This window comes from Microtus pennsylvanicus, chromosome 7, assembly GCF_037038515.1.
Source record: "Microtus pennsylvanicus isolate mMicPen1 chromosome 7, mMicPen1.hap1, whole genome shotgun sequence".
Taxonomy (NCBI): Eukaryota; Metazoa; Chordata; class Mammalia; order Rodentia; family Cricetidae; genus Microtus; species Microtus pennsylvanicus.
In genome coordinates, this window is record NC_134585.1 from 122,890,714 (window position 1) to 122,915,264 (window position 24,551).

Genomic DNA, 24,551 nt, shown 5'->3' on the forward strand with positions numbered 1-24,551 from the left:
AACTGAAAGGTACTGATGATGAGCTAGCAAGAACCAGGTGCCATGTTGGCCCCAGGATAGACAGAGACAGCTGTAGGATGGGGGATGGGGTCCGGTGCAAGTTGTGGGTTTAGAAATAGCCCTCCTGCCGGCAGGCTGAGGGTGTCACTGCTTTGAAAATGGAGGACGGCCAAGCGTGGTGGTGCACGCCCTTAACCCCAGCTCTTGGGAAGCCGAGACAGGTGGAGTTGGAGAGATCAGCCAGATCTGCATAGTGAGTTCCAGGCCTGCTGGGCTACATAGTGAGACCCCGCCTCACAAACAGTTAAATAACAACAAAGGTAGCCAGTGGACGGCTTAGGCTAGTGGGATGTGGGTCAAACCTCTACCAGTGTCCTGTGCAGGTGCCTGCCCTCAACACATCATACAAAGACAACGGAATAAATAGAAAGGAGGCTGTGCTATAATCTGAGCACTGGGGAGACTTGAAGCAGGCGGATGATGAAGGTCAGCCTGGGCTACAGAACAAGACTGCTTCAACAAATCCCAAACCCAACCCAAACTAAACCAAACAAAAAAAAAAAATGGAAGAAGTGAGGCAGAAACGCATCCACAGATTAAATTCAGAGCTGAGTGGGACTTAGTGGTGGAGCACTGTGATCTCCAGCATGGAATACGAAACATTTAAGCATTTTTAAATGTTGTTTTGCCTATGTGTCTGTAGTATTGAATCCTCTGGAACTAGATGGTTGCCACTGAGTGCTGGGAACTCCTCTGCAAGAACAGCAAGTGCTCTTCATTGCTGGCAATCTCTCCAGCCCCAAAACTCCAAAAACAAAGCAAAAACTATTTGTGTGGGAGAGGTGGTGCACACATGCCATGGCACTCATAGCGTCTGGAGGACAAGTTGGCAAGTCCCTTCTCTCCTTCCACTATGTGGGTTCAGGGAGCGGAACTGCAGACCCCAGGCCCGACTAACAGTGTTCTCACCTGCTGGTCTAACTCCCAGTGTGCCCCAAAATAAGTTTCAAATAACCAGTCAGAAAGCTGTGGACCGGGCTGGAGAGATGGCTCAGTGGTTAAGAGCACCGGCTGCTCTTCCAGAGGTCCTGAGTTCAATTCCAGCAACCATATGGTGGCTCACAACCATCTGTAATGAGATCTGGCGCCCTCTTCCGGCCTGCAGGCATACACGGAGGGAGAATGTTGTATACATAATAAAGAAAGAAAGAAAGAAAGAAAGAAAGAAAGAAAGAAAGAAAGAAAGAAAGAAAGAAAGAAAGGCTGTGGACCCAGGGCTCCAACCCTGCCTTCCAGCCTAGCCCGAGCACTGCTCCAAGAGCAAGGGCTCCCACATCAAGGACACAGGGTGCAGCAGGAAAACTGGGGGCCTCCTCAATTTAGCAGCGTATGGCAGGGCAGCTGGGAGGTGGTGGAGAGCGGGGACCACCTGGTCCTCCAGGACCCTCCTAGCAGTGACACGCACGGGTGTAGCCGGTTAACAAAGAGTCCTTGTTTGCATTTTCAAGTCATTTTATTAGTCCAACCATATAAAAAAGATTTGTAACCACATCTGCCAACCCCCTTTCTTCCAAAAAGTAGCAGAGGAACAGGGGGATGGACCCTCCCTCCCCAGGAGCTCTTTACAAACCATGGAGACAACACAAAAGTAGCAACAGGTAATGGGGCAAAGAGAACCACAACACAACACTGTTGAGCAGAGGCTGCCACATGTGAAGTTAGGAGTTGGGGGCCACAGAGTAAAAAGCAGGTCCCCCTTCTTCCTCTTCAAAGGCTGTCAACTCCAACAGTGTCTTCTCTTTCTCTCCATGTGCAGGCAACATGGGAAGTGGGGCAGGACATTAGATGGTCTTTGTTACCGTGCCGAGAGCTGGGCACTGAGCTGTCTCCCAAAAGGGCCACAGCCTAGCTTGTTGGCCTCACCCATATGAGGAATGGGCACATGGGCTAACTGGAAAGGGGTAAGAGAAGCTAAGGGGGCTCCTGATCAGGCCCCAGGTCCATCACTGGCGGGGAATCCTACAAAAATAAAAAGAAACCAAGCCTAGCTGCTAGATCACCAGACCCAGATGATATAGCAGGATAAAAAAAGAGCAAAGCGGAAAAGTTCAGATCCTTTTAGCTTTCAGTATCCCAGCTGAGGATCCTACCGCCCGCCCCAACCCCCAAAGCCACGGCAGGGCCTCAGCTGGATCGTTTCATCAGGGAAGGAATGAGGTATAAGGGCTTCATGCCCTTCCAAACTTTCCCCCGAGACAAAGGAAACGAGGGCACCAGGAGTTGAAGAACAACACTGTCATACTGTGCAGCCGATAGGCAGGGAGGAAGGGGGTCACTCAGACCACATATCCCACCTTCTACAACACGGCCACTGAGAGATAAGCAGAGAAGCTGAGAAAGGAGCAGTGACTTTGGTGAGGAAGAGACCGTCTCAGCATCTTTAATCTACAGTCTTGACCACCCCCCAGACAAGCAATGCCCGAGTCAGAACTCTGCTTCTTCAAGGTATCTGACACTCTGTGGAAAGGAGTGAGGATGGGCCCAGGGGAAGCAAAGGGAAAAACAGAAAGAGAGAGAAATCCTCAGTTGTTTCCAGAACCCATACAAGGGACCAGAAATGAAACCTTGAACACGTGACTCCAAAGGCTACAGCTGGAGCTGGGGCTACAAAGGTATCATAGGCACGGGTGTTAGAGTCATCTGTCATCTGCACGCAGGACATCCTTGTCATCCGGAACTTCCTCCAGCCCCTTTCCTCTCTTGTAGCCTCCAGCTGGACTCTAGGAAGGGCTCTGCTTGGCAGGGCTTTAGCTCCCTAGATCTGTGAAGGTCTCAATGCAGCAGTTCCCAGAAAAGCAAGCACTCTGGGCTCCTCTGCCTGCCCGCTCCAGTTCTTCCTCTGCTTCAGGAACTGTATGTTTCTGCTTCATGGGGATGGGAAGCCACATAATTCCTCTGCAAGAGCATGGTGAGCAATGAGCATTTCCCCAGGCCACTGCACTGGGGTCACCCATCGTTAGCAGCCACCAACTGCCCCATGCCCTCTCGGATGTAGACAGACTGGATCTCCTTGGTCTTGAGGCAGAGATCACAGGCCCAGACAGCAGAGGCCTCGGTGGTTAGCAGCCCGTAGGCGCTCTCCGTCATGCCGGTGCACTCGCGGTGAAACCACTTCTGGCAGGAGGCCTCGCACAAAATAGCATCCTGGTCGTCGTTCACCTCACTGCGACAGGCACCACATGGGTACACCAGGCCCGGGGGAGGTTGGGGCCCTGAGCCTCCACCTGCCTTGCCAGGGGGTGCTAGGCTGTTGGCATCTGGAGTGCCACCACCTCGACCGCTGCTGCTGGGCGGGAAGCTAGGCTGGTTCCCGTTAACAGCTGCAGCCGGGGAGCCTGAATGGGGCTCCTGGGGAAAAGCAGTGGGGGCAGGTGGATTCAAGGGCTTTCCCCCGTCCTCACCACTTGGGCCAGGAAAACCAGGGTCTGGACCAGGGAAGGGACTTGTGTTGGGAGGCAGGCTGGGGAGTCCCTGACCAGGTCTCTGAAGAGAAGGACCAAAAGGTGCTCCTGGCTGGGCGAAGCGTTGGGGGAGAGGGGGAGGACCCAGATCCCCTCTAGGAGGCTGTCCCATGGTGGGCGAGATCATGGGACCAAATCCCCCCACTGGGCCTGGCATCATCTGCCCACCAGGTGGGCTGAAGTTTTGGCCCAGAGACTGGTTGAAGGGTTGACTGGGAAAGTTCATGTTGCCTGGTGGTGGATAGCCAGGGCCCTGAGGCGGCATATTAAAAGCCGGGCCCATAGGGTTAGGAGGGAAAGGAGGGGGCTGTCGACGAAGTGGCTGGGGACCCCCTCCTCCTCCAGTGCCATAGCCTGGGGGTACCTGGCCTGCCATGCCCCCCTGTACACGAAAGCCTCCAAAGGGCACAGGACTGCCAAGGAACGGAGGGCCTGCACCCCCCACCTTAGGGGCTCCGAAGTCATCCTCAAAAGGATTAGAAGCAACCAGATGATCCACCATGGGAGTTGGGGGTGGCGCGAACTCCGTCAGATGTGAGTATGCAGGACCCTAGTGAAAACAGGAGGAAGATGTGAACCACAGAACCAAGCTGGGAGAGCACCACACACCTACCAAACTCTCTGAAGGCTGAGGCGGCTCAGATCCAAAACTGTGACTGACCTCAGAACACGACAAAGGGTGGAAGGCGGAACCCACAGTACAACGGCACTACTTTTACAAAAATAAAACAAAAATAGGGCTGGAGAAGCAGCTCAGTGGTCAAGAGCATGAGTGTGACACCTAGCACCCATGTGGGAGGGGTCAACAGCCTCCATCCAGCTCCAGCGGGATCACATCTCTGACTTCAGCACATACGCAGACATACACAAAAACCCATGTGCATCGTAAAATTAAACATAATTAAAAAATATAAAAGTATGCCAGGCGGGGGTGGAGCGTGCCTTTAATCCCAGCACTCGGGAGGCAGAGGCAGATGGATCTCTGTGAGTTTGAGACCAGCCTGGTCTACAAGAGCTAGTTCCAGGACAGGCTCCAAAGCTACAGAGAAACCCTGTCTTGAAAATCAAAATAAATAAATAAATAATAATAATAATAAAAAGTACAGAAAAATCACATTAAAACTCAGGTCTGACCCCAAAGCAGTTAATTAACTTTTTCTTCCTCTGAGATAGTGTCTTATATGAAACTCAGGTTGCACTCAAGCTCAGTTTGTAGCTGAGGATAACCCCCATGCTCCTGCCTCAATCTTTGGACTACTGGGACAGACACCAACCACTATCTATCTGGTTTATGAGGTGCTGGGGCTTGAACCCAGGGCTTTGTGCAGGCTAGCTAGGCAAGCACTCCTCCTGTCGACTCTTACAATACCAACTGTTAAAGCACTGTGACACTTAGGAAAGACTCAGCAAGCCAGTAATGCCAGCACGTGGGAGGTTGAAGTAGGTCCGCTGAGAGATTAAAGCCAAGCTGGGCACCTTGTTTCAAACAAGGAAGAGCACAGGCTGGAGAGATGGCTCACAGATTTAGAGCACTTGCAGAGACCCTAGGTTCTGTTCCCAGCACCCATGCGGCAGCTCAACTGCCTGTACCCCCCTCTTCTGGCCTCTAGGGGCACCTAGCACTTGTCCCTTGGGTCCCCAGCACTGCGGAAAAACAGTATGGTGATTACATCTCTAATCCCACCACTCTGGAAGAAAAAGCAGGAGGCTCCTAGATTCAGTCACCCTCTCTACACAGCAAACCTGAAGTGAGTCCGGAATACACGAGACTTTGTCTCTAAGGGGGAAAGGCGAGGTTTGCTGTCACCAGACAGAACTAGGACCCAAGAGGGAACGAGAAAAAGTATTTTGGCTTCTTTCCCCTCACCTGGTGGAAAGCACAAAAGGGCAGCCAGGTAGCCACCCAGACAAAGTGGGAGGGGCTTCCAAGGGGGTACGCCCAGCACGGATTCCCCCTTTACCTGAGTGTTGGACTTTCTTCGTTTCTTTTCAGGGCTCTTCATTTGCAGACCTGGAAGAGCAGCAATAGGCAGACGGAGGCAAGCTTTCCTGAGGGTTCTACTGTCTCCTTCCTCCCAGCCACTCTCCAGACTCTAACTTCCACGTACACTTGCTTACTTATTTAAGAAACAGGGGTGAAATATGAAAAATGACCAGTTTGACTACACTCTCAGCTACATCCCACATCTTCCTTGAAATCAAAGCTACCCGGCTCCAAAACCTGAAGTGATCTGTGACACCTGCTCTCAATCACTAATCCTTCTCACCTGAGGCTACCTCCAGGTCCCTAGGCAATCTTCCCATCCCCCAACCCTTCCATCCGAGGTTCCAGGGTCCCGGGCCTCGGCAGCCCCCGTCCCTCTCTGCGCTCTCACCGGCCTTGCCCTGCTTCCTCCCGGTGCTGGGCGGCGCGGGGGGCGGTGCAGGGCCGCTGCCTCCCTCCAGCTTGTCCGGTGGGGGCGGCGCCGAGGCGGCCATGGATTGGGGGACCAGAGTCAGCGTCGGCGGGGGATGGAAGCGTCCTCAGGCCGCACCATCGCCCGGAGGGGAGTCAGGGGCAGCGCAGCACCCCCGAGCTGCAGCAAGCCCTAGACACGCCGAGGGGGAGGCGCAGAGCCAGAGCACAAACTGCACGCCTGCTCCAGACTCACCGCCCGCCCGCGGCCACAGCAACCGGAAACGGAACTCCAATGGGTCGCCACCACCGAGAGCAGTAGGGAGGGGAAACTGGGAAGGGCCCACACGCCGCACCCAGGAAGGCAGGGCCTCGCCACGCCACTCCTTCGAAGTGCCGCTAAGGCCGCCGGAGCCGGGCCCGCAGCAGTGTGGGGTGCACGACCGTCAGAGGCTGTGCGAGCTCCCCGTGGGCCTGGGGGCGGTCCAGACACGCCCCTTCACACCGAGAGCCAGTCGCCGTTCAGATATGTCCCTACCGCGCAGTCTCACTGCTCCCCGAATTCTCGCAGACTCGAATTCCCGCGGACAGGCGCTGGCTTTGAACCCAATCGACCTACCGCAGATGGAATCCACCGCCACCTCCCACTGACGGCCCCCATCGATCAGACTTTCTAGAGGTGTTAAGAGGCCGAGGTAGAAGAAATAAGGACTTTAATGAAGACTACTTCCCTTTGGTATAAGACATCCAAACCAAAAATAGGCGATGGCCAAGACTAAAAACCAAAAACCAGTCGACCCCCCTTGTTCACAAGGCCTACAGAGTGAGCTCGCAAGATTTCTGTCCTGGCTGCATTGGCCCGCAAGTGGAAGGTAGGATCTTAAGTAAGATTTCACATCATGACCCCACAACACCGCTTAACCAAACTTCTCAGTTCTCTTGAGGAATAAGAAAAATAAATCCTGTCTTACATACTTTTAGGCCAGATCGAGTAAAATCTCAACAGTTGTAAAAAAAAAAAAAAAAAAAGCTTGGAAAACTCAACGAGGTGATATATAAATGAAATCGACTATCATAATTTGTGCCCAAAAGTAAGCAACAGAAACAAAACCAGGAAAATAAATCTACAGCCCTAAAATGTATGCGCGTAAAAAAAAAGTGCAGTTCCAGACCTACCAATAGTACTGGGGATTGTCTACTGCTTCGGTCTCAAAGCCTCCACAGAACCCACCTGGAGGCTAACTGTACACATCCTGGAGGCCCCTGTCAGTCACACCCCCCCATCCCAGAAGAGTGGATGGGGCTGCCGGAAGAAGGGCTACACTTTGGCTGGAGACTATAACACACATGCAAACTGGGGAGGGGCAGGCTTAAAAAATGTATAGACCCCTTGGAGAAAGGGATCAAGGCCAGGAGGCACTGAGCAAGGGAGGGGTCCAAACCTGCCCCCCACCCTTCCACCACCAGGAGGGGGCTCTGAGGCAATCTCTCTGTCTCTTTCTTTTTGGTTTTGGAGTCAGGGTCTCTTTACGTGGCCCTGACTGTTCTGGAACTAACTCTGTTGCAGACCAGGCTGGCCTCACAAATCTTGTCTCTGCCTCCTGAGTGCGGTTTAAAGGCATGTGCCACCAAGCCCAGCTTGGGGCAATCTCTTAAGGGCTGCACAACCAAAAGGCAGAGGAGATAGCTGCCACTCCTGCCCCTATTCTTCCCAAACACAGAACGGGGTGCTGAGCACAACAGGGTTCCAGAGCCAAGGCGTTAGCAACCCTTATCCACACGAAGGGCCTGAGAACTCTTTGCATAAAGTATCTGCAGACCTAGGAGATAGTCAAAGGCACAAAGTTGTAAGGGATGCATAGGGAATAGGATATGTTAAGAGGGATCTGGGGTACCCTGAAGACCAGGGGTAAACCAGAGGTATGATTACTTCCCTTCCCCCAAAGGGCAATTGCTCCACTGGGTCTTTTTCCATTTTAAGAACCTACCCTTTTGGGGGAAAGGGCATCAGGTTGGCACAGACAAGGCCCAGGCAAGGGACCACTCTGTACATTAATACTTTGGTGAGGTTTGGGCAGAAGCAGGATGCTACCCCAGGTTCCTAACTAAAATTCCCTGTCTCAGGTGAGCACAAACAGAGGTCCCAGGAGTTAGAGGACGCAGTGGAAGGGGTGGAGGGCATCCAGGACAGACTGAAGATCACACTTTCCGGTCCACGGGTTGCTGTAGGCACAGTTCGCTGCCCGCGGAGATGATGGGCAAGTGATTGTCCATGTGGTAGCTGATGAGGTGACTGACGCTCTCAAAGCGGTGATCTTTTGTCCGAACCTGGGAAGGTGGGAAGTAAGAGGGTCAGTTCAAATGAGTCCAGTAAGACCTCAGCCCCCAAGACTGAGGGAGACGGGGTGGGGGAGGGGGGGAGGGAAGGGCAGGTCAGTAACTGGCAGAGTGTGAAGTTGGCAGGAGCCCAGAAATATGAAGCTGATAAACAGGTAACTTCTCACTCAAAGGAACCGGTGTGTCATCAGAGGAAACACGGTGCAAAAACCATGTGGGAAACAGGCTGAGAAAAGAAACCAAGGTTGTAAGGAACAGCAGCAAGGCAGGTCAGATTTTTAAAAAGAAGAAAAAGGACATTGAGTTTGAGGCTAAGGAGCTAGGGAGACAGCTGACTCCTCTCACTAGAGGAAATTTGGGGTTTCTACCCCACAACCATCTGATATGGGGCATCACTGCCTTTCCAGGGTCACTTCCTCCCTTGGCAAAAGGAGCACAGATAAGGTAATCACTTTTTAGGTCTGGTATTGATAGGCTTAAGGTCTGGGATTTGGTAAGAACTAAAAGAACACAGCTTAGAACCGGCAGCGGTGGCGCACGCCTTTAACTCCAGCACTCAGGAGGCAGAGGCTGGCGGATCAAGGCCTGTCTTAAGAAACCAAAAAACCAAACCAAACCAAACCAACCAACAAACAAACAAAAAAAACCAGAAACACAGCTCAGACTCAGGGATGGAAGGGAAGGAACCAATTATCTAGATACTAATTATCTAGAAAGGAGATCCATAGAAAGCCTCCAGCAAAGAAAAATCTAGAAAGAAATAAGGAGAGGAAAAGGTACCTTCTCCTACCAGCCCCTACGCATACTTTGGCCACTTACCACACCTTCAGGGTCCACCAGAAGGAGGTGCTTGGGCTGCCCACTCTGCAGGCCAGTGAGCACGTACTGGCCTGGTGTGGTTGTGCTCTCTCGCACCAAGAAGTCACCGTTGAGCTGGAGCAGGGCTTCAGCCTCACGCCGGCTCAGCTTCCCATGGAACCAGGACTCCCCTTGGAGCTGCTCAGCCATGGACATGGACTGGGGAGGTGGAGGCACCCGGAGGGCATCTTCAAAGGGCTTCATGTCAAAGAGGTCTCGAGGTGCACTGCCATTAACAGAAGGATTGGGAGGCCCAGACCCACCCCCAGCTTGGCGGGCCTTGTCTAGATTCTGGATGTTGACATAGGAAGGATCATCGAAGAGCTCTCTGCCTGTTAAGGAAAGGCACAGACTATGTCACTCCCAGCCCTGCCTTCTGTACCCATCTCTGTCCCATTCAGTCGACTGTTCCTACCTGGGCAAGGTGGTGGAGGCAGCATCTGCTTACGGACATCAGCGTCTCCTGCAGCATGCTGCCCTACAGGCTGTAAGAAAAATCAGGTGAGACCAAGGCCCTAGCCAGCTACTCCCACTCTGGACTGGGGGTCTCCATCCTTGAGGCTTACCAGTGTAGCTCCCAAGTGGCTGGGCATCTGGGCAGTGGGCAGAGTGGGTCGAGCAGCCCCTTCTCGAAGCCTCATGTCTACCACCCCGCCGAGAGGGGGTTCCTTCCCTGGGAAGTCATTATAGTACTGATGGTCAGGTGGCTCTTCTTCCTCCTCATCCCAAGCCGAGCCATCAAAGCCAGCCATCCTGAGAAGGGAAGGACAGAGTGAGGTGAGTGCACAGACATGGTGGTCAAGAGACTCAGGAGGGAAGAGAATGGTGAGCACACACTAAGCATACACTATGGGTCAGACCTAGCACTTGGTGCTGTACCCTTCTAAGGCTGGTATGCCTTCCAAAATTTCAAAAATAGAGATCAGGTGTGGAGAGATTTGCACAAACTGAAGGAGGCAGAGTTGATATTGAATTTGGTTTTAAACCACTCTCACTTCTGACAGCTATGCTATCTCCTAAGTGGGATGGAAGTGCTGGTGAACCAGGGATATCCAGAATGGTCTGACATACAGGGTCCTGATGCTCACGCCGTTTACCACTTCAGACTTGAAAAAAGAAACACAGGGATCTCAGGTCAAAGATGCTGGGATTCGGGAAATAGCTCAGTGGCTGCAGCGTGAGGCTCAGAATGCAGATCACCAGAACCAGTATACAAGAATGGCGACCACCCACAGCCTCAGCAGGAGAGGCGGGCAGAGACAGGAGCCAGGATAAACTGGTTGCTGCTAGCTACATCTGGTCAGTGAGAGATCCTGGCCTTCAATAAACAAAGTAAGGTGCAATAGAGCAAGACATCTGATACCAACTTCAGACCTCTGCACGCACACATGCAGAGATATTTACACAGGCAACATATACCAACACACGTAAACACATAGACACATTCAGGAAAAAAAGGAAATATATCCTCTCAATCAACTTTTTTGTTTGTTTGGTTTTTTGAGACAGGGTTTCTCTGTAACTTTGGAACCTGTCCTGGAACTAGCTCTTGTAGACCAGGCTGGCCTCGAACTCACAGAGATCCACCCTCCTCTGCCTCCAGAGTGTTAGGATTAAAGGCATGCGCCACCACCGTGTGGCTAAAACCTAGATTCTTAACGACCTTCAGAGGCAGGAAGCACAGAACAATGAGTGGGGAAGTATGGTGGCCAGGGGTTAGAACACTGCTGATCTTGCAGGACCCAGGTTTGGTTTCTAGCACTTACACGACAGCTCACAACCACTTTTAATTCCAGTTTCAGGGTATCCAATGCCCTCTTTTGGCTTCCACAGGCACTGTATACACTTACATACATGCAGCAAAACACATACACATAAAATACAAATCTTTAAGGAAAAAAAAGTATATAAGAACACAGGAACAGGCTAAAAATGAGGAACCTGAGCCAAAGTCTATCCAGCTAGAAAAGGCAACCTAGAGAGAGGTGCTGGAAATAAGCCCACCGTAGGCAAACAAAAGGAAGCAACTGTCCCTGCAGCAGGCTTTCCTGCTGAGCCACTGGAAACCTAACACAGTAGGAAGACCGGAGCAGCGCCCTGTAAGTCTTTACCTTTCCAGAACCCTCAAGCATGGGAAGAGAAAACGATTTCCCAATCCCAGCCTGAGGCTCCCCAGCTCACCTGTCATGGGGGGTGACCAGTTTGGGTGGATTCCTGAGATACTGTTTGAAGCGCAACTCAAAGGCCTGACCGATGGTGCTGATGACATCCTGAGCGAGCCCTTCAGAGCACTCCAGGATATGGCAGGCTGGGCACAGCAGAAGGACCAGTGAGCTCTGAGGGAGGGTGGGCAGGAGCCTCCCACCCCCAGCCTCCAGAGGACAGCCCTCTCAAGGATAACTGGTAAGAGTAGGGAAAGCACCCCCACTCCTTCTCAGATGATTGGCCCCACGCAGAGCTGCTCACGAGCCTCACCTCTCTGATTTACAGGGTCTTTGGCAACGTAGGCAACATACTCGGCTGTGTCCTGGAGAACAGATTCAGAAGAGACCAGTGAGCCAAATTTTACAACTCCACCTTATTTGACCCCTAAGACTCTGTCCTTTTCAGATATTTCCACAATCCTAAGGATTTCTCTGACTACCCTGGAATTTAGAGGCAGGAGCCACCGCACCCATCCTCTGGCCCCACCCATCTTTCCTCTGTCCCCCCAACTCACCGGATCCCCACCAGACGCGAATGAGATAGATTGCATATGATGGTTGGCAATGATCTGATGAGGGATGAAGAAGGAAGGCAGTGGTCAATGTCAGGCAGCCGCAGGGCTCCGTGTCCTCACCCAGCCGGGAACCTTGGAACCCCAGTCTCATTCTCTCGGCTTCTAGTCCTACATGCTCCTAATTTTATTCTCTTTTTTTTGGGGGGCAGGGGTACAGGGTCTCACTATATAGCCCTTGCTGGTTTAGAACTCAAAGAAATTCACCTGCCTCTGCCACCTGAGTGCTGGAATTAAATTTGTTATTATACCCAACCCCTCTAATTTCTTCCTACTCTACTCCCCGGTTGGTCCTGAGGCCTCCAGACCCCTTGGTCCTCCCATAACTAACCTCGTCCCTTGCAGCAGCCCCACCCACCTGTTTGCAGTCGGCTGCCATGAGGTTAAGGCTGCTGGTGGACACAGTGAGGGTGACTGGCATTCCAGCAAACTTCAGGTTACTCCTCCCCAGGATGGAGCTGAGTGGACGGCTAGAGGGCTAAGAAAGGGCCCAAGTATCAGAGCCTGAACATCCCAACTCCAAGAGACCCTCCTGTCTTCCCGCGTGCCTGTATGTGCCTTCCCCTGCCCCCCACAGCAACCACATATACCTTTCTCCTCCTTGTTGCTCCTCTGGCACCAGGCACGGCTTCACACACCAAACTGATGGCCTCCCTGGAGAAACAGGGGTACTCAGACCCACCACTGGCCTCCCATTGCCTGGGGCTGCCACAGAGCTGGGGGAGGGGAAGAGCAGGCCAGACTCCAGAGCACTCCAGGCTCTTTGTCGCGGTGGATTGAATTAAGGGCCTTTAATATTTGATGGCACTGAGGGCGGCTTCCTGGCTGATTGGGTTAGGGCCTCGATGGCTACAGCCCCACCTCTTCCCAGTTACCAAATGTTCCATTCCCTTCCCAAAAGCAGCAGTAACCTCCTACCCCACCTTTCTAATCCACCTTCCTATAATTTCCGTGCTGGAGCTAAGCGCTCCAGACCAGAGCTGGCTGCTTGCGGTCAGACACACTTCTGTAACTTTGTCTCAATTCTCTTGGCCATCCGATAAGAAGTTGCCACCAGCGCCACCACCAAATGCTCAACTTCCCTCCTCCTCCTAAGACTTTTGTAACTTCACCAACCCTAGCATTCCAACAATATACTGGTCTCTCCACTAACCTGGTGACCTGCGTCCGGGTATTGAAGTCAAGGGCTCGCATTGACTGCAGGACCTCCACACAACCCATATACTGTGGGGGAAGGAGGCAAGGATAGATCAGCCGCCCCTCCCCCACCCCACACTCCCCACCCTTTGCCCTGCGTAGTCCCTAAGGGAAAGGTGAAGAACCCTTCCCACTGCCTGGGGCTACCACCCGTAAGTGAAGAAGGACCACCAAAGAGGTCCTTCGTGCTCTGTGGAGAGATTGTGCGAGCACCAGCAGGCATTGGGTGGGATGGGGTGACATCTCTGGAAAAGGGAGGAGTCTAGGGGGAAGAATCAAGAAGTCATTTTTCATTAACACTTACTAAAAGTCTCGGATGGGTTTAGGCATTGTGTAGGCTGGAGGGTAGGGGTCAATGGAGGAAAGGGGACCTGGGCACAAGATTCCCAGGCTAGCACAGAAAGACATGAAGCTGGAGAAGGGATGGAGGTGGCTGGTTTAAGAACGAGGCGAGCAGCACACATGTTGGGGGAAGAGCAGGAAGTCCCAGCAAATCTGGAGTGAGCAGAGGAACTGGACGAGGGTATGGGAGGGGTGGAAAAGAGGATGTTCACTCACCCGAACCAAGTAGGAAACCCCAGGTCCCATGACTTTGTCGTTGGGATGCAGCCAGCCTCGTGTGGGCTTATTGACAAAGCTCCCGTGTCTGGTCCACTCCTCGCCCCCCAGCTGGCCCCCTTCTACTCGAGTCCTGCGCCCGCCGCCTCCACTCAGCTTGTTCATGTCCTGGAGGAGGGGCAAGAGGCCTGAGTCCCGAAGGGCTGCCCCTGCATTCCCTTCCCCATCTTCAGCAGTCTTTCCTGGCTCCCCCTTAGGCCCCAGGCGCCCCCCAGCAGGATTGGCCAGCTTCAGGTTGCTCATCCGGGGAAAGAAGGAACACAGGGTAGTCGGACTATCGTCCCCCGGCAGAGGAGGCAGAATGGGTCCCAGGGATGAGGTTGATGGGGAAGGTAGCTCTTCTGTGGGGGTACACCCTGAAGCCCCCTCCTCCAGCGATGACAGAGACTCATTTCGAAGAGGGTTGTACTTCGGCTTGGGGGGTAGAAGATCCATGGCTGGGGTGAGAAGGGGGGCTGCTGCCTGGCCCCCCTGCCAAATTCAGGCAAGGGGGCCAGGCAGGGGGCATCCCCAGGCCCTTAGCCTGATCTGACCTCTGCAGCCTGGTGATAACAAGAGGACCTAGGGAGGCGAAGGACAAGTGGCCTCTGCTCTCCCACGTCAGACATAGACAATTTCAGGCCACATCCTTGCCCAGCCCAGCGAGGAAGCCTCTTCTGGCTGAGGAGTACAGGCTGGACCCAGAGCTAACTGGCTCCTCCCCAGGGGCGGGGAACTAGGAAGCGAGACCAATCCCAAGGATAGTGCTGACTCACAAGCTCAGAGGGGCCGAGACACCTCCCCACACAGTTTGCGCTAGCCAGCCGCTATCCCTCGCCCAATACAAACAACTAGTAGTCTGTCTGGGGAGGAGAAAGGTGCCGTAGGAAAGAAAGATGTCAGAACAAGAAAAAGACAAAAAAGAAAGTAAGGGGTTAAGAGGAACTCTGGATCAATCCAAACCAACACGGGCAAGCAGAGAGAGCAGGAAGCCAGTAAGGATAGGAGGAATAAAGGAGGAAACAAGCTGCTGAGGGTGGAAAAGGGGGAGGAGGGTCCCAGAGTTTAGCATTTCCCTACAGCCCAGACCATCCCCACCCCCACCATACAACGAATGAGGTGGCTGCCCCAGGGAACCTGGCCATTAGCATCCTCAGCAACAACAGCTGTGGACAGAGTTGGGAACCAGGAAGGGAAGTAGTCCCAGAAGATGTAGGTGGAGGCCAAGAGGGAAGGCCAATCAGGGTGGTGCAAGAGCTAGAGCAAGCCTGTGTTCTTCATAGCTGTCACCCACCAAAGACTAACGGACATCTTGGACCCCTTTCCACAGGCCCAGTGAGGAAAGCCAGGGGATAGAGAGGGATCAGGTTAGTACCCCTTGGACACAGCTTACTTCTCTCCTTGTAAGCCCCACCCAACAGTGTCCCTCACACGAGCAAGGGGGCTGGCCTTGGAGGCAGGAAAATGAACGGAACAGAATGGGTGCCTGCAAGCCACAAAGCCGTGTTAATAAAGACAGGAAGGACAAAGGGATACCAGAAGCTGGGATCTGGCCGTAAGTGCAGAATAACACCAAAGCCGTATTTCTTTCCCCACAGTTTCCTGCCACAGCTCTGCTAAAGGCCATCAGGAAGTTAAAGAAAGTGACCAAGCTCCAGAATAAACTATCACTTATTTTTTTAAAAAAAGTGATGAAATACACAAAGTAAAAAAATAGTTTCTTAGAGGCTCACCTCCAAACTCCTCTGAGGTTTATTTTGGAGAATTAAAAACTGCATGACTAACAAGGCCAGTACTCTAAAGAGGTTAGCTACCAAGATTCCCATCACCTGCACAGTCCCCAAGCCCAGGAAAGCTGCCACCAAACACCACACCGCTTCCTGACAAGAAATTCTGTCATTCCGTTAGCCAAGACCTCAGCTATTAGACAGGAGGAAAATTTCTGCCAAAGCCAGACACACAAACACACACCATGATGTCCTCATCTTGAGATGGCTTTCTCTGAAACATTCATATCTAGAGGCAGGGAATCACCAACCGCGTGCACATTTGGAAGAGGAGGAAGCATGAGCCTTTAAATTTGTTTCAAGAGATAGGAGACTGCCTACTGGACCAAAGCTAGGTAGCAGAGACTTGGCGGGGTGCGCGGGGGAGGGGGGGGGTTAGACACAGCTGCGTTCTGCACCTCAGCCCAGCAGGGAGGCTGGAGGAGCAGGAAATGGCGAAAACCTCAGGAATGTTTCCAGCAGGGAAGGTTGGGCAAGTGCGGCCAGGATGAATCCAAACAAGAGCTATCTGGTTATGGGGAGGGGTCTTTTAAAAACAACGGAAAGGACACTAACCCCTACTCCTGACTCCGAAACACTTTTTCTTCTGATGGCAGAAAAACTTTCACTCCTCTTAGGGTCACACGAGTCCATACTTAGTCCAGTCCAGTCAGAGGAACACCTACGGCTGTCTCAGGAACAGGGTCTGCCCCAGGAAGGAGTGGGGTCAGGGGTCTCTTAAGCCACCCTCTCGTCCATTCTCCTGCCATAAAGAAACCCAGTCCATCAACTTAATACACAGCCAGAGAAGGTGACGCGGGAAACGACACTGCTAATCAGCTCACTCCTTACAACCGCAACTTTCAACCTCCACCTGACGGAGCACGAGAACAGGAAAACTAAGTCCAAGGCTTAAAGAAAGGAGAGGATACAGAGGCAGGTGAAGCGTTTTGAGGCATGGACCGAAGCCCAGCAGGGAAAAGTATCCCGAGGGGACCTGGTCCCTAGGGACCGCACCACATTCCCAGGACTAGACGTGGATGGTGAAGGGGCGGGACGCGGAGGGGGCGGGGCCCACACAGGCGTCGCTCCTACAAAGCCGAACCGTTCTTTGAAAAGCGAGCTTTTGCCCCCTCGGGAAGCCAGGCTTTCGATAGGCTACGTTTAGCAGAGACTCCAGAGAAGGCAGTTTCAGAGAGCTGGGAAGACTAATCTCGTGCAGCCAGGAAAACCTGTCTAGGGGTGGGATTTCCAGGGAAGTGGGACGACAGGGTGTGGTCCTACAGTAAGAGACAAGACGGGGTTCGGGGAGCCCCTTGAAGTTGGAAGGGGGAACTTCCGGGGAAGGGGTCTCGGGGGCGGGACTTGTACAACAAGACCGGAAGTAGGGTCCTGGGAGAGGGGTTCCGGGGTAGAGGAGTGGGTCGCCACAGGGAGAAAGTCGACACTCACCAGGGTCGCATGGAGTCTCCGCACCGGACCGCGGGCCGATCTGGTTCCGGATCACGTAACTGTCGGCTTAAGTCACTGCACCAACTTTCTCCCCCCGCCTCGGCCTCCCCAGACAAACTTTATTACACTTACTTCCGGCCTCACTAACCCCTGACCCCCTACCTCGCCGTCCCTCCTTTACTCGTCTGCTTTCCAAAGCCGGCCAATGGCTGCGCGGGCAGGCGCACGGGCTCCGTGGGAGCCAATAAGATTCCTAATTTCGACCCAGCTCATTCTTCAGAAACCAGAGCACTGCACTTCATTTACGAATCGTGGAGACGCCAAGGCCATCCAATCGGAGACTTTACGACGGAGCTGTCCCGCCTTTGGTCGAAGAGACCAATAGCAAATGCAGGCGGTGTGTTTGAAAGCGGGGCCAAAGAGGGTGGGAGCGCGTGCTGCTGGGAGTTGTCTGCAGGCCAGCAGCGCGGGGCTGGGCGCCCTCGGGCAGAACAGTCATGTCTCACAAGCAGATTTACTATTCGGACAAGTACGACGACGAGGAGTTCGAGTACCGGTTAGTGCCGGCGCGGGGACTACAGCCAGGTTGTGCGCTTTGACGAAAGAGTGCACGCGAGGAGTTAGTGACCTAGGGCAGAGGATGGGGGAGAGCGGTGCAGAACCGGCGCGTGCGCAAGAGGGTTTTTTTTTTGGGGGGGGAGGCGGCCGTAGCAAAGCGCATGCGCGGAAAGGTAGACGGAGGCCGTAAAACAATGGAAGGGAATCTGGAGTTGGCCGGGTGTTAAATAGAAGCGTGTTGGAGTTCTGATCAGGTTCACCTTTGGAATTTTCACATCAGTCTCACAACTTTGTTGGTTCAGGTTAATTTTTCTAATAGGAAGTGATCGCTTCCAAAGTCTACTGGGATAAAGTAGCCAAAGCGGAACTGGAAGTTTTGTGCTCAATGAAAGGACAGTTCTGTGAGAGCTTCAGTGTTAATTGTTACTTTATGAGAAAAGAGCAGGAGCGTGGTTGTCAGCCTTGTTTTAGATAGAGGCATGAAGACTGGACGTAGCTCAACTACTTGAGCATTTATGGTGTGCAGACAGGTTTCAAGTGTTCTGTTAAGGTGCAAGGTTAGCCGGTACGATAGCTCACACCTTTGTTCTCAGCATTCTGGAAGTCAAGGTGCAACATTGTCACAAGTTCCAGGCAGCTTGGGCTGCAGAATGGGAACCTTGTCTCGAGACAGCAGAGTGGTCAGTGACGGACCTAAAAATCAATGGACTAAGCTGACTCCTGGGCCAGCTGAGTACGGGTGTGAGGAGAGCATGCGATGAAGGGGGACGGTTGAGGAAACGTTGCTAGAGGAGACCCTGAGAACACAGGGACGAGAAACAACGGTGAGACAGAGTCTACGATGCTGGCTCTCTGCCAAGGATTGTGAGACATTCTTGCACTGAATGTGCAAACTTTGGGTGTGATAGTACCAAATCCGTGAATTTAAGTTGAGACTGAGAGAATATGAGATTCTACCAAGGTTGATATTACACTGGTCTGTATCGCTTGTAATGTTTATTTATTTTTTATATATACAGTGTTCTGGCATGGAGGGCACCAGATCTCATTACAGATGGTTGTGCCATAATGTGGTTGTTGGGAATTGAACTCAGGACCTCTGGAAAGCAGCCTGTGCTCTTAACCTCTGAGCCATCTCTCCAGCCTCCGCTTTTCCTAATATGTATCTGCGTTCCTTGACTAGCTTTCCTGCATTCTTCACCTGTCCTGTACCAGGCCTTTGAGCGCCCTGGAAAATTGGTGTGTATTGACAAATATGTAACAGTCTTTTTTGGCAAGAAAAATCCCACACCATTTTACTGACATCACCTGGATCTCAGAAGCTAGGCAGGTCAGGCTGGCTGGTTCCGTGGATGGGATAAACAGTTACATCCTTGGAGCTAGTTAACTTTTGTTCTCAGCTGTTTTCCATACCTGTGAATCATACAACATTTACATGGTTGGGAAGAAATCAGTAGCTTCATCCCCAAGAAGATGTCACTTTTAGCTTAGCAGCCGCGTTTTTGCTTAAAGGAGGGCTGTTTGTTTGGTTTTTTTTTTGGGGGGGGGGGTCCTGTGCATTGAAGTCACGTTTTGTGCCAAGGATTTGTTAGAGTGTAAATTCTTCTCTGACATTGGACTAGAATTACGGGGTGGGGACTCTTGTTATTACTACAAAGGTAGCATTTAGTACATTTTTCATCAAGCTTGAGAAACTCTACCTGAGGTAGTCTGAGTCGAGTCAGATACTCTTTTTACCATTGACCTTGGTTAGGAAAGCACACGGTTTTCCAAGTGTCACAACTGGAAAACGAGCTGGGCAGTGGTGGTGCCTGCGCACTCCAGAACCAGAGGCAGGAGGATCTCTGAGTCAGAGAGGCTAGCCTGGCCTCTACAAATTGAGTTCCAGGACTGTTACACAGGGAACCCTGTCCCAAAAAAGTAGGGGAAAAGGGTTGGAAACTGAATTCGGTGTGAACATCTTTATGTTTTCTCTATGCCTGCTCTACACCCCACACCATAGTAGACTGTTCCTCTCCACAGTGTAGCTTCTTCCTGACCAGTCGTAGAGTGGGTAAGATGGGTAATCAGAGAAAACACAAATATCATCAGGGGCTGATATCCAGGTATGCATTCAAATTGTCCATTAATTTTGTTTTTAATATTCTCTTATAAATTACAAAACCTGTGTTTCTAGCTGCCTCTACTACACAATATCCACAATAAGATTTATACAGGCTGGAGAGATGGCTCAGAGGTTAAGAGCACTGACTGCTCTTCCAGAGAGGTCCTGAGTTCAATTCCCAGCAACCACATGGTGGCTCACAACCATCTGTAATGAGATCTGTTGCTCTCTTCTGGCATGCAAGCACACATGGCAGGGATGTTGTATACAGAATATATAAATAAATCTGTGTGTATGTCTGCAGGCCATAAGAGGGCACCAGACTTCATTACAGATGGTTGTGAGCCACCACGTGGTTTCCGGGAATTGAACTCAGGACCTTTGGAAGAGCAGGCAATGCTCTTAACCACTGAGCCATCTCTCCAGCCCCATATATAAATAAATCTTTAAAAAATTGTTTATACAAATTCGACTGGGCAGTGGCACACACCTTTAATCCCAGCACTCAGGAGGTAGAGGCAGGCAGATCTCTGAGTTTGAGGCTAGTCTGGTCTACAGAAAGAGTTCCAGGACAGGCTCCAAAGCTACACAGAAATCCAGTCTTGAAAAACAAACAACAAAAAAAAACAAATTAAAAAAAACTCTGATATCAGGAGCTAGTTACTTTTTTTTTTTTTTTTTTTGGTTTCGTTTGGTTTTGTTGTTCCTGGTTTACTTTTTTGGCTTTTCTCCTAAGACAGGGTTTCTCTATGTAGCCTGGAACCTGTAGTTCAGGCTGAACTGGAACTCAGAGATCTACTTGCCTCTGCCTCCCAAGTGCTGGGATTAAAGGCGTGTACCACCATGCCTGACAACTTGTTTGTTTTCATAGATTCTCTGTAGCCCAGAATGTCCTCATAGCCCTGTAACGCTCCATCCATATCCCTGTGAGTGTCAGAGTTACAGTGTGAGCTGTCTTCTTCCTCTGCTTGTCTTTGTATATAGGTCAGTGTCTACCACGAACTCTTCATATCCGTGTTTCTCTTACAGACATGTCATGTTGCCCAAGGACATAGCCAAGCTGGTCCCTAAAACCCATTTGATGTCTGAATCTGAATGGAGAAATCTTGGTGTTCAGCAGAGTCAGGGATGGGTCCATTATATGATCCATGAACCAGGTCAGTGCAACGTAAGGAAGCTTCATTCTGGCTGAAGGAAGATTACAAACCAAAGCGATAGAGGGAGGAGGGCATCATTTACAGGATTGTTTCCTGCATTCACTGTGCAAAGGAAGTAGAGTGACAGAATGAGAATGAGAATTGAGGAAGGTCAGGGACAGCCGTACTGAAAACCAAGACAAAACCCTGCAGTCTTTTTTCGAGCTGGTGGGTACCCTTTTCAAGACCACATGCACCCTGGCTATGGCCTCTGCAAATAACTGGATGTGTCCCAAACAAGCACAGGCAGTTTTGTTTCTTGGTAAGACACCAGACACCCAGCTGCCAGGCAAAACTAACACAGGACACCCCAGGGCTATGCAAACAATAGAAAAAAATTCTGTACATGGCAGAAAGGTCAGACTTCAGGGGCTGCTTCTAAGGCTGTCTGCTCTGTCTCAATTTGGTTGTGGAGCTGATGTGGGTGTGGTGGGGCGGGGGACACAGTGGGATAACTGTAGACTGTGCTTGAATGGTGTCGCTGATTCTTTCAGAACCTCACATCTTACTGTTCCGGCGACCACTACCCAAGAAGCCAAAGAAATGAAGCTGGCGAGCCACCTTTCAGCCGCGAGCTTTACACAGCTGTCCTTGCTTCCTACCGTCTCTCTGATGGCGTGATTATCTCGTTTTCTTATTTCTCACTTTGATATTTAAAGGATGTTCAATACACTGAAGTGCTGGGACCTGCTCTACTTCTTGAGTTGAGCCACCAATGCCACAACCCTGTCAGATGAGTGACTTCAAAGCCCTAGAGCGCTCTATCCAGCGGGCCATATTTGCCATCTCTTGAAAGCGTGTGAAATCAGATCATGGCTGTTACAGGGACCATGTGAATTTGCTGTTGTGGTTTTTATTATTGGGTGCTGTATTTATGGTGACTTATCGGCTTATATTTCAGTGTCTTGGAAACTCTACATTTTATCTGACAAATCTCTTCCATGTTACAAGCCTCTATTAAAGGAAGTTTTTATAATTTAGAGCTGTGGTTATAAGATTGTCCTGTCCCCATGTCAGTGTGTGCCCCCTCCATTCCCTCTGAGCCATCTGCCTCCTGCAGCCAAGGTGATACTATGAAATCATTCTGGTTCTGTGCCTTTTGGGTGGGTGGTGAAAACATGGCTCTTTGCAATAGCAGCTTTACATGGATATTGCAATAACTAATTTGTAATCTATTTTAATTGGACTTACTGTGAAAACATTTGTTGAGGGACTGGAGAGATGGCTCAGCAGTTAAGAGCACTGGCTGCTCTTCCAAAGGACCCAGGTTCAATTCCCAACACCCACATGACAGCTCACAACTGTCTTTTACCCCAGTTCCAGGGGATCTGACACCCTCATACAGATATACATGCTGGCAAAACCATAAGATACATTGAATAAATAAATCTTTAAAAACATTTTTTTGCTGAAATGTATTTTACTCTGATATCTAACCTAAGATAATGGCTTTATTGGGGCAGCTTTGTCTCATCCAAGCAGGTGAACTTTCCTACAGTTGAAAGTTTCCATTTACATATTCTCAGCATTTGAAAAGCATGGAAAGACAGGCAGGGGCCGAGTAGTAAAGCTGCTGTAGGTGCCTGTACTGGGCTGCAGTGCCTGTGACTTGCAGCAGCGACTAATGGAGCAGACTTAAGTAGGGTTGAGTATCAGAACTATCTGGAAGTTGAAAGTACTGATCCCCCACAGAGTAATCCTTTGGTGTGACTGACGACATGACTCAGCAGGTAAGAGCCCCACTTCACTTTCAGAAGACCTGAATTCAATTCCCAGCACCCATGTTGGGGTGCACGCAACTGCCTGTAACTCCGATTCCAGGAGATTGAACACTCTCTTGTTCAATCTACAGAGACCAAACATGCCTGCCATAAACTAGAAGCCGCCGGACGGTGGCACCTACCCTTAATCCCAGCACTTGGGAGGCAGAGGCAGGTGGATCTCTGAGTCCAAGACCAGCCTGGTCCCTACAGAGCAACTTCCAGGACAGCCAAGGCTACACAAAAAAACTCTGTCCAAAAAACAAAAATGCAAAGGTGGCTCAGGAGAGAAGAGATGACTGGGTAGTAAGAGCACTGGATAGAAGAGATGACTGGGCAGTAAGAGCACTGGATAGAAGAGATGACTGGGCAGTAAGAGCACTGGACAGAAGAGATGACTGGGCAGTAAGCACTGGATAGAAGAGATGACTGGGCAGTAAGCACTGGACAGAAGAGATGACTGGGCAGTAAGCGCTGGACAGAAGAGATGACTGGGCAGTAAGAGCACTGGACAGAAGAGATGACTGGGCAGTAAGAGCACTGGTTGCTCTTGCAGATCTACCTGCAGTTCCCAGCCACCACCAGGGGCTCACAACCATCCATAACTCCAAAGGTGCATACGCCGTACAAAATATACATAGGTAAAGCATTTATACACAAAAAATAAACGTTTCTTAAAAGGTGGCTTAGCAAGTAAGCGAGCATTCCTGCTGCAAACCTAACCTCTTTAACCCAGTGGTGCAAGCAGAGAACGGCACTGCTTGCTCTTCCTCCACAGGTGTGCGGTGCCACATGGACACTAACCCACTCAATGCTTACAAACATTTTTTTCGCCAAAGAATAGCATACACTTATGTAAGGGAGATTGCCACATCCACCTATTGTTCTTGTCTTTGTGGGGGGAGGTTACAGGGTTTCTCTGTGTAGCCCAGGGTGGCCTCAAACTCTTAAGATCAACCTGTCCCTGCCTCCCAAGTGCTGGGATTAAAGGTGTGCACCACCACTGCATGGCTATTCTTTTATTCCTAATTCAACTGTCACTTTTTAAATTTTGCAATAGTGACACACACCTTTAATCCCAAAATGAGGGAGGCAGATCTCCCAAGTTCAAGGCCAGCTTGGTGTCCAAAGCGAGTTCCAGGACAGCTAGGGATACACAGAGAAACTTTGTCTCGAAAAGATGCATACATAAGAAAACCAAATGAATCTAAATTTTTTTTTTTTTTTTTTTTTTGGTTTTTCGAGACAGGGTTTCTCTGTAGGTTTGGAACCTGTCCTGGAACTAGCTCTTGTAGACCAGGCTGGCCTTGAACTCACAGAGATCCACCTGCCTCTGCCTCCCGAGTGCTGGGATTACCGAAGGTGTCTTAAACTCACCCTGAACCTTACATTTAAGAGGCCAACCTGGGCGGTAGCGCACACCTATAATTCCAGGATTTGGGAGACGGAGGCAGGCACATCTCTTGAGTTGGAGGCCAGCCATAGTGTGATCCAGGACAGCCAGGGTTACAGGACGCCAACACCAGCCCCTGACCCCTGCCTAGAATTAGCCTTAGTAATGAAAACAGTAATGAGCACACAAGGGTGAGAATGCAGCAAGGCCTGGTAGCGCACGCTTCGAATCTCAGCACTCCGTAGGAAGAGGCAGAGTTCGAAGCCAGGCTGGTCTATATAAACAAGTTCCAGGGCTATACAGTGCGTTTCTGCCTAAATGGTTTTTTCTAAGTATTTGAATGAAACAGAATCACACCTTCATTTTCCTCCAGTACAAGGAAGCGGCACCCGACAGTCCTTAGGGACCTCCCATCTAGCTCCTGTAGCGTCCCCAACCCTAAGTCCCGCCCTCCACGGACAAAGGCTTGACCCCTATTTTTATTTCCGGGCAGTGATGACCATGTGGTGTTGCCAATAACAATTTTGCATTTCCTTCAGCGCCTAGATAAAGCGCGTAAGCGACTGCCGGCTAGACCAATAGGACCACTGATAGTTGTAAGCGACAGCCAAAATAACCAACCAGCATGAAGTGCTGTAAGG

The 24,551-nt window shown here is 51.1% G+C and overlaps 3 protein-coding genes and 1 long non-coding RNA gene across 8 annotated transcripts; 1 reads left to right on the forward strand and 3 right to left on the reverse strand.

The window, feature by feature from the left end:
• Window positions 1-1,496: 1,496 nt before the first annotated feature.
• On the reverse strand, window positions 1,497-6,483 carry Pygo2 (pygopus family PHD finger 2). Of its 3 annotated transcripts, none has more exons than XM_075978433.1 (3): window positions 6,173-6,483; window positions 5,483-5,532; window positions 1,497-4,071 (listed from the first exon to the last, which is right to left on the reverse strand). In XM_075978433.1, exons 2-3 carry the CDS (start codon window positions 5,522-5,524, stop codon window positions 3,007-3,009), a joined length of 1,107 nt encoding a protein of 368 aa, XP_075834548.1. In that variant the 5' UTR covers window positions 5,525-5,532; window positions 6,173-6,483; the 3' UTR covers window positions 1,497-3,006. The 3 variants fall into 3 exon arrangements, with proteins under 3 accessions (XP_075834548.1, XP_075834544.1, XP_075834547.1); XM_075978429.1 differs by having other exon boundaries at window positions 5,897-6,483; XM_075978432.1 differs by having other exon boundaries at window positions 5,483-5,638; window positions 5,897-6,483.
• A 129-nt stretch (window positions 6,484-6,612) lies between these two features.
• Window positions 6,613-17,207, reverse strand: Shc1 (SHC adaptor protein 1). Of its 3 annotated transcripts, none has more exons than XM_075978428.1 (12): window positions 16,900-17,207; window positions 13,643-13,810; window positions 13,041-13,111; window positions 12,478-12,541; window positions 12,246-12,365; window positions 11,831-11,884; window positions 11,587-11,638; window positions 11,293-11,419; window positions 9,678-9,864; window positions 9,527-9,596; window positions 9,073-9,443; window positions 6,613-8,244 (listed from the first exon to the last, which is right to left on the reverse strand). In XM_075978428.1, exons 2-12 carry the CDS (start codon window positions 13,805-13,807, stop codon window positions 8,116-8,118), a joined length of 1,410 nt encoding a protein of 469 aa, XP_075834543.1. In that variant the 5' UTR covers window positions 13,808-13,810; window positions 16,900-17,207; the 3' UTR covers window positions 6,613-8,115. The 3 variants fall into 3 exon arrangements, with proteins under 3 accessions (XP_075834543.1, XP_075834542.1, XP_075834541.1); XM_075978427.1 differs by lacking the exon at window positions 16,900-17,207 and adding an exon at window positions 16,024-16,205; XM_075978426.1 differs by lacking the exon at window positions 16,900-17,207 and having other exon boundaries at window positions 13,643-14,359.
• A 95-nt stretch (window positions 17,208-17,302) lies between these two features.
• On the forward strand, window positions 17,303-21,737 carry Cks1b (CDC28 protein kinase regulatory subunit 1B). The gene is made up of 3 exons (XM_075978434.1): window positions 17,303-17,455; window positions 20,591-20,718; window positions 21,252-21,737. The coding sequence occupies exons 1-3, from the start codon at window positions 17,397-17,399 to the stop codon at window positions 21,302-21,304; spliced, it is 240 nt and encodes a 79-aa protein (XP_075834549.1). The 5' UTR covers window positions 17,303-17,396; the 3' UTR covers window positions 21,305-21,737.
• Window positions 18,646-24,342, reverse strand: LOC142853434 (uncharacterized). Its single transcript, XR_012911209.1, has 3 exons — window positions 24,268-24,342; window positions 18,766-18,870; window positions 18,646-18,685 (listed from the first exon to the last, which is right to left on the reverse strand). It is a non-coding gene; the product is annotated as an uncharacterized LOC142853434 (long non-coding RNA).
• Window positions 24,343-24,551: the final 209 nt, after the last annotated feature.

Bases quoted from the DNA above. Each gene is read 5' to 3' on its own strand.
- Cks1b (XM_075978434.1), top strand. From the start codon at position 17,397: ATGTCTCACAAGCAGATTTACTATTCGGACAAGTACGACGACGAGGAG. The intron at 17,456-20,590 runs GTTAGTGCCGGC...TTTCTCTTACAG, and splicing joins GACGAGGAGTTCGAGTACCG to ACATGTCATGTTGCCCAAGG. The intron at 20,719-21,251 runs GTCAGTGCAACG...TGATTCTTTCAG, and splicing joins TTATATGATCCATGAACCAG to AACCTCACATCTTACTGTTC.
- Shc1 (XM_075978426.1), bottom strand. From the start codon at position 14,137: ATGGATCTTCTACCCCCCAAGCCGAAGTACAACCCTCTTCGAAATGAG. The intron at 9,444-9,526 runs GTAGGAACAGTC...TTTCCTTAACAG, and splicing joins GCCTCCACCACCTTGCCCAG to GCAGAGAGCTCTTCGATGAT. The intron at 8,245-9,072 runs GTAAGTGGCCAA...CCACCTTCCCAG, and splicing joins TGGTGGACCCTGAAGGTGTG to GTTCGGACAAAAGATCACCG.
- Pygo2 (XM_075978429.1), bottom strand. From the start codon at position 5,999: ATGGCCGCCTCGGCGCCGCCCCCACCGGACAAGCTGGAGGGAGGCAGC. The intron at 5,533-5,896 runs GTGAGAGCGCAG...CTGCTCTTCCAG, and splicing joins GAGGAAGCAGGGCAAGGCCG to GTCTGCAAATGAAGAGCCCT. The intron at 4,072-5,482 runs GTAAAGGGGGAA...TGTTTTCACTAG, and splicing joins GAAGAAAGTCCAACACTCAG to GGTCCTGCATACTCACATCT.